We start from the raw sequence: 7867 nt of genomic DNA, 5'->3' as shown, positions 1-7867 counted from the left end.
CCCCGGCGGCGCATGGGCGCCGCGCAGCCGCACCCAGCAGGCCTACATTGCCCAGAACGCACCGCGGCAGGCGGGCACCATTGGAGGCGGGCGGGAAGGGGTGGTGTTTAGGAGCGCGGGAGGGGTGGGCAGTTGGAGCGTGAGGGTGGTTGTCGGCATGGCTGCTGTGGTGAGGAAAATCATCAGCACCGCTAAGGCTCCCATGCCGGTGGGTGCCTACAGGTACGGCCCGGGCGGGAGAGGTTTGTTGGAGGTCTATGGTCTGTGATTGGTGGTGCAGTGAGGCGTCCGTCGTGTGTGATAACAGAGGAGTTTTGCGTTGCCGTGTCTTTGAGAAGCGTGGAAGGTTTCTGTGTAAGCACGGGGGGGGGCACCGGAGTGCTTTCTTGAGGCTTTTAATAGTGGGCTTAGGCTTCGTTTTCCTGTTATAAATGCAGCCTCCTCAGTTCTGATTTTTCCACCTGTGGCACTTTAAAGCCTTACAAAAGCGTTTTTGTTCCCATCACTTGGAAGTGAAACTTTCTGAACTTCAAACCTGCTGTTCGTTGCTCTCTCTGTCTTTGTAATTCCGGTGAGGTGTAGGAGCATAGAAAATCCCATCACTGTAAGGGTGCCTTCTGCCAACAGCAGACTGCTGGTGGGTTGCAGCCAGGGCTTGGTATTGCCTGTGGGTAGGAGAACGTCCAAGATGTGGAAAGTGAGGGTTCTTCACATGCACCAACTGGCTTAACCTTTAACGTAGCCTTCTGCTATAGATTAACTCCCATGTCCTGTGCTTACTGGTAGTTCTTGATGAAATGCTGCTTACTGTGCAGCCTGTTGTTGAACTCGCAGAGCTAACATCAGTTAAGTTAGTGGTAAGCTTAGTGGTCACGTTCCAGTATGCTTTTCAAAGTCCACTGAGCAAAAAAATTGCGTAAGAAATAAGTGCTACATCTCAGTTCTGAGCATGGGGCTCAGTGAGGGCTTAATAAGGATGGGAGAAGTGCTGCATTCCTGGTTTTGCTACAACCCTTCCGTGTGCTATTTCTACCCTATTTTGCACTTTCTTTACTAAACTCCTCCGATTTCCAGTAATTTTATATGTGTGTGTATGCATCTGTGCATGCACTTTTAAAAAGGTGTGACAGATGCTGTACTTGTGTTAATAACTCTTTGTGTAAAGGAAGTCTGATTAACTTTTCCCCTTTATCGTCACTGAAGAGCCTGTTTCTCGATGCCATCTGTCTGAAGGGGACGGTGTTGTTTTTGACGGTCGTAACATCCATATAGCTTTGCACACATTGTGTGACATGCACTTAACTACTCCTTATGATTCCAGCAGAGATGCACAATTGAGCCTCGTTGTAGGGATACATCTGCAGCTAAAGTTTGATCCCAGCTTTTGTGCTTGGAGTTTCTGAGAACTTGGCTAATGCCTTAGAATGCAGCAGGAGTATATTCTTTAGTTAGTGAGTTGTTGAAAGTGACAGTGAGTGGGGGATTCCATGGTAACCATACAAGGAGAAGGAAGTCAAAGAACAGAGAAGAAGGCTCAAGATTGCTGAAAATGCTGATCTGGCACTGGAAGGCTTCATTGTGCTTCTCCCTCTGCCTTCCCCACAGTTACTCATGATTTGTTATTTTCCAAAGCTTCATTAGGATAAGCACATATGTTGTCATTTGCTTTATGATAAGCAGTATAAAACAATCTCATTTTTCCAGAGAGCTCAGAATGCTAACAACTTGTTGCAAGGCTCCCTATACGTTCAATAGAAACATGAGTTGTCATCTGATGGCTTATGCCTCAAAGTATGACATGCTAGAAAAGAAAACTGAAGAATATATTTTGTGTTCATATGTACATTTCCTGTCAATGAGACTGAGCAATTAAGAGATTTAATGAAGTGTTTGTTAAAGAGTGGCTTTCTTTCAACAGTGATGCTGAAGTGGAGCTAAGATTCTAATTTAGATACATCAGGGAGGAATTTAACCCCAGTGTGTGCAATTTCAGAGGCTTGCTCAACTGTTAGAGAAATGTATTTTCTTATTGGATGGCAAGAGATAAGAAAGGTTATGTTGACACACCACAAACACTTTGAAAAGAGGCTTTCTCTAATTCCTTTGCAAAATACTTCTACCATCTGATGAGATGTATGTTATGTCTCTTGCATAATATTTACTAGGTGGTTAAAGTCTTTGTTTTAATCTTTTAATCTGTTTGTAGCAATTGTTGACATCTCTAAGTCTTCTTTAGCAAAAGCACACTTGATGTACATGTGAAAAATAGCTTGGATTCTTCATCTGCTGAAGTAACCCAGGTCATCCAGGTTAGCTGGCAAGAGGAGAGCCACTGTTCTGGGAATGGAATTGTGCTAACTGGCCACATTCATACTAGTGGAGAAATATTGCCAGAGAATGTTTGTGAGGCTTCATATTGCAGCTCATAACTCATTTATGGTGCCTGTATGAGAATAAAATGCTGACTGTAGTGATCAGCCTTCTTGATTTTTCTTTCTTTTATCTTATTGCACTGCAGCTGAGATGTAAGGTAGGCAGAGAAACACCTCTTAAGCTGGGGTATTTATTTGGGTAGATGCGAAGCTGCTCTGTCTCCCTCCCGTGCAGTCTGCAGCATGGAAAGTGTGGAGCGGTGTTTCATGTTGTGTTGCTGTGCTCAGGTCTTGCACCTTCTGGGGAATCAGTACTTATTATCTCAAGAACAGAGCTATGCTCGTGTAGTTGTGTGCTTTTACAATTGTGCCAGTCCCAGCTGAATCAAATATGTATGGATTGAATGCATGGCCCATGTATAAGCACTGTGGCTTAGTGATGAGACTCAGTTGGTCATGTTGATGTTTGGACTTGATATTAAAGATCTTTTCCAATTTAATTTATGATATAATATCTCAGAAAAAACAGATATTCTAAGTGCATTTCATATTTTCTGCAGCCAGGAGAGCATTTTTGGATAGTTAAATGGTTTGAGGAACCTTTCAATCTGAAATGTCATTTTTCTTTTCAGCCAAGCAGTGCTTGTAGACCGGACCATGTACATTGCAGGACAGATAGGTATAGAACCTTCCAGCGGGCAGCTTGTCTCTGGAGGTATAAGGGAAGAAGCTAAGCAGGTAAGATGTGCTCTAGCAGTAATCTTTTCTGCTATGTTAAATGTGGACTCATGAGAAATTGAGGAGACTTAGAGCATATTGCACGTCCTCCAAGGTGAGGTAGAAACGAGAAAAAATTCCTTCACTGTCATTTTTCATTCAAACAATCTGGAGGTCAGGGAAACATCTGCATGTCATACAAGAAGGAATTGATATTTTGAGTCACTGAATCTGTGCAAGACTTGTTTCCCCAGCAGAAGCTGTGTGGGGTAGTAGATAGGATGAGGTGAAGCTGTGTTGTTTTTGCATCTAATAAGTAAATGGTTTAGTATTAGTTTATTAAAAGTTACCTTTTACTAATACACTTGTTAATCTATTTTTGGTTTTGCTCTGACTGCTGAAGGCCTGCTGGGTGAGCTCAGTGTAAATGTAGCTAGGTTACAATTCATGTTTATTATTTGCCCATATACAGCCTAGATGATACATACAGATTCTGTCTCATTTCTCAACAGGTGTTTAAAAATTTGGGGGAAATTCTGAAAGCTGCAGGCTGTGACTTCAGCAACGGTAAGAGCTGACATGAAGGTAGCAAACAAGTTGTTATTCTTCACTTGGATTTTTTTTTTTTTTTAATAAATAGGCTGTTTACAAACATGCAATTGTTATCAATAGAAAGAGGAAAAGCATGGATGTGCAAGTCTTTGTGTGATGGGTGTCAGTGGGATGCTGCCTCTCTCCTGAAGCTTCTATCCATGATATTAACCATTATTAAGCATTAACCATTTATCCATGATATTAACACTTCAGTTCAAACTGAAGCAGCTTATGGATAGGTCAAACTACAACTGAAACTAGAAAGCTAGAGGCATTTTAAGCATCCTTTACTCCCGATAAAAACGGGTCCATGTCCGTGGCATTCACGTTACAGGCATGTTCAATATCTTCTTTTCTTTTGTGGCTGATTCTAATAATGGAGCCAAATTTGGAATTGGTATTGGCTTGGGCAGTCATGAGTTTAAAAATAAATAAATAATTCTTGCATAGATCATATCCTCAGATGTTTAATGGACTATTTGGGCAGCAGATATCATATGATATACTTCTTTTTGCCAACAGTTAATATACTAAAGCTTGTTTTAATCAATCTTCTTCACCTTGGTCCCTTTTAAAAGAATTGGGCTTGTAATGAAATCTAAAATGGAAGAGCTGTTCTCAGAACAGGTCAAGAATATGCAAGTTTTATCTATTAGATATTCAATTTTTCTTGGTGGTTCTGCAGGTGGCAACTCTAATGGTCAATATCCATTCACAAAGCTTTCCAAAGTGTTTCAAATATTTGAGATGTTTGGAATAAAAGCAGAACTGCAGTAAAGATTTTAAACTTTTGTACAAAAGAGATACAAAATAACTGCACTTAATTTCTAGTTGTGAAGACCACGGTTTTGATGGCAGACATAAAGGACTTCAGTGACATGAATGATATTTATGGTCAATGTAAGTAGACTTGCTGCTTTTTTACCAGTACAGCTTGCAGATCTGATGATATTCATTATAAGCAGTGTTCCAGTGACTTGGCTGATGTGGTCCCAGGTTCTTTGAGACTTCAGTAGAAATGCAACATGAGAACAGAACATCTGTGTGCAAGCAGCATAATAAGGCCAATTAGGTGTGGATTTGTCCTACCATTTCACTAACCTTTTTATATGCAGTTTGAGCTTCTACACCTTCTAGCCTTGAAGGATGCTGTGTTGTCTCTAACACCATTCTGCTGTGGTCAGCCTTAAGATGCTTAATTTCAGACTGTGTATCTTCATTTCTTTAAAATCTGTTTGTATCTTTGACAAAGCTTAGTTTTTGTGTAAAGCTGAGCTACCCTGCTGCACTTGGAAATTAAGTAACAACGCGTGGTTAACCAAATTGCCTGTAAACTCAAGTTGGTGATTAGTGAGCTACGAGTCTATGCACTTAAGTTCCTTATTTATGTAGATGTGGGTTTTGGTGACTTAGCAGTGTCTCGTGTTGAATGAAGTCTTTCTAGATGAACAATCTGTGTGTCAAAATGGAATTATGTTAAGTAAAGGGAAAACAGACAGGCTGGATACTTGTTGCCACAGAGCCCTCCTGCCTGTTTGTAAAGAAAGCACTTGTTGCTGTTCTTTGGTGTGAGTTATCAGCCTGCCTTATCCCTGCAGGAGCCTGACTGTGCCATTTCTGAAGTTGGTGTTAACTTTCACTAGTAGAAAAAACTAGGGGGAAACAAATGGGAGGCAGGAGGAGTTGAAGAGGAGAGAGTGTGGACTGAAGGTTATTTGTCTCATATTCTTGAACTTGAAAGTTGATTGCGTTTTATGCAAATGATTTTCTACTCTGTTGTTTATCAAGCAAACTTAAATGATTAATGGATGTTTTTGTTTCAATTGCAGATTTCAAATCAAACTGCCCAGCCAGAGTATCCTTTCAGGTTGCTGCTTTGCCAAAAGTAAGTGTAACTTACAAAAATGAATTCTGAAAGTCTTTGCTTCTGAAACATTATAGCAGATTTCTCATTCTGTGGCAGCTTTGTTTGTGATTATTTTATTGAATATTCTTAAGTATTTAATTTTTGCTTTTAAGTATTTCAATCTTATTCCTGCTTGTAAGAGTTCTGAAAACATGGGAGAACCTGGCAGTATGGTGAAAGATGGCTACAACCCTAGAAATGAGGGTTTCCAATACTTCAGGAAGAACACAGTGAATCTTTAACATTGCTAAATTAGTAATGCAACTGCCAGGAATATATAATTTCTAGATGTCACTCTTTTATTCACATCAGGTCATGTTATATACCCAAGGGCTTCATAAAATAGGTATTTGAAGTTCCTGATATGTTTCTTCATTGCTTTCTCACAGGGTGCCCAGATTGAGATTGAAGCTATTGCCATTCAAGGACCCATCCAGAATGTTCCAGCCTCTCTATAAGTGAAGACTGAAAACTACCTGGAAAGGTGCTTTCTTCTGTGATTCTGTGATTCTCAATTGCAGCCTTATAGTCTATGAAATGCAAGTATACAGTGACTTCTGCAGGCAAAGCCTGAAACCTATGAGTGCTGTTAAAGTCTGTTGGGTTTGATTATAGAACAGGAGCCTTATTTTGTGATGGTATTTGGGTGTTAAAGTACACATTTTAGGTGCATGTATGACAGTTACACTGTGGGTGATCAGGATGTACAAAAATCATTAATTGTAATAGTAGTTTTTTAGTAAAAATTTTAAATATTGGAGAAAAATGTGAGAAATGTGAAAACAGTAGAACACTTGTCTTGGTTAGCATTCATTTTCACTTCTGTGTTTTGGGAAATTCATTTGTATTCATTTCTAAACTGTCTGAAATGCTTTCTTTGCAGAATGGTTTAGTGCTGAGACTCAATTGCACTTTTCACGCTGAAGCAATTGCTAATCAGGGCGGATAATCATTTCAGAAAGAAGAAAGTGATGCTTCTTCAAAATCACATCTTTGTAGTTACAAATCAGCTTCAAATGAATCTCTACCTGCAACATTTTTCATAGTCTTTTTCATAGCCATTCAACTTTGACTGTACTGTGACTGGGGGGAGAAAAAGACATTCCAATTATATGAGGGGGGAAAGCCTGTTTAATGAGAATAAATAATAATTGCATGTTTAGAAATGTGCTCGTCTCTTCTGGGAGCAAACTTTTCTTTTCCTGATTATACTTTGGTGTTCCATTAGGGGGAAAAAAAAAACAACAACCAAAACCAGCAAAACCCAACATCCCTATCTTGCTTTTTCTTTAAGAAATGATTCAAACCAAAAGAGTAGGTTCATTATCTCTTGCCCAGTAGCTATGGGTGAAAACAATCCTTCAAGAGAGAAAGCTTTCAGCTACTATGGCAGTGCAGTTCTTGGCGTTTCTCTCTGCCATTGAGAGAGAGAATGAACCTGCTTGGTGTGTTTAAGCAGTACTGAGAAGTCAGGCTGGTGTTAGCAAGCTATCCCATTCCTCTGCATTCATCTTCTATCTAAGCAAGCAGAAATGGAGGTTTTTACTTAATGTTTTTTGAAGAACTAGTTTGAAAACTAGCTGACTCATGCTAGAGTTAATTCCCTGTCTTCTCCCTGTAACTGCTTACCTAACACAATATTGGCTTTGTTTTTTTCTTGGTTTTTTTTTTGTGTTTTTAGGATAAATGAACAATTTCTCTTTACTTTCTGAACTTTGAAGCAGCGACCTTTGAAAAGTACCTGACTCTGCTACACACAAACTTTCTGCACATGAATGCTATTAGTCTTGGCTTCTCCTTGTTCTCTCTCTGGCTATACTGTCCACATCTTTTCTTTTCTACAGCTTTGATTTAAGAAGTGATCCCACCAAAACAGCATCAGACGTGTTAGGAATTAGTAGTAATGTGAATATAACTTTCTAGGAAACTTAGAGCAAAAGTTGCTTTGTTCTGTCAGTAAAGAATAACACAATGAAGTAGAATTAGATTATTTAAGCAGATTCCTAATTTATATTTTTGTATGTTTCTCTGCTACAGCTTTGCTCACATATAACTGCCCTGTTGGAACACAGCTGTTTTTGTAGCACAATTATAGTTCATCTTCAGCAGATCTCAGTAATGTTGAACATGAGCTAAATTCATCTTTGTACAAGAAATACTGACAGTTATGCCTCGCAACATTTTTCAGTGTAAGATGCCTGCCTTAATTGTTCTGTACTGCTGCTTTGCTGATCTTAACACCTAACACTAGATGGCAGTTTTGATTTTTATTTTCCTT

The 7867-nt window shown here is 39.5% G+C and overlaps 1 protein-coding gene across 1 annotated transcript; it reads left to right on the top strand.

Annotated features, from left to right (window-relative positions):
• The first annotated feature begins 93 nt into the window (after window positions 1–93).
• Window positions 94–6079, top strand: RIDA (reactive intermediate imine deaminase A homolog). The gene is made up of 6 exons (XM_052703325.1): window positions 94–222; window positions 3005–3110; window positions 3602–3656; window positions 4515–4583; window positions 5513–5568; window positions 5979–6079. The coding sequence occupies exons 1-6, from the start codon at window positions 158–160 to the stop codon at window positions 6045–6047; spliced, it is 420 nt and encodes a 139-aa protein (XP_052559285.1). The 5' UTR covers window positions 94–157; the 3' UTR covers window positions 6048–6079.
• The last annotated feature ends 1788 nt before the right edge of the window (window positions 6080–7867 follow it).

This window comes from Tympanuchus pallidicinctus, unplaced genomic scaffold, assembly GCF_026119805.1.
Source record: "Tympanuchus pallidicinctus isolate F22 unplaced genomic scaffold, pur_lepc_1.0 scaffold5, whole genome shotgun sequence".
Lineage (NCBI taxonomy): Eukaryota > Metazoa > Chordata > Aves > Galliformes > Phasianidae > Tympanuchus > Tympanuchus pallidicinctus.
This window is presented reverse-complemented; position numbering and strand designations above follow the sequence as displayed.

Coding starts and splice junctions, on each gene's coding strand:
- RIDA (XM_052703325.1), top strand. CDS start 158: ATGGCTGCTGTGGTGAGGAAAATCATCAGCACCGCTAAGGCTCCCATG. Junction 3,111..3,601: donor TAAGGGAAGAAGCTAAGCAG/GTAAGATGTGCT, acceptor ATTTCTCAACAG/GTGTTTAAAAATTTGGGGGA. Junction 4,584..5,512: donor GAATGATATTTATGGTCAAT/GTAAGTAGACTT, acceptor TTTCAATTGCAG/ATTTCAAATCAAACTGCCCA.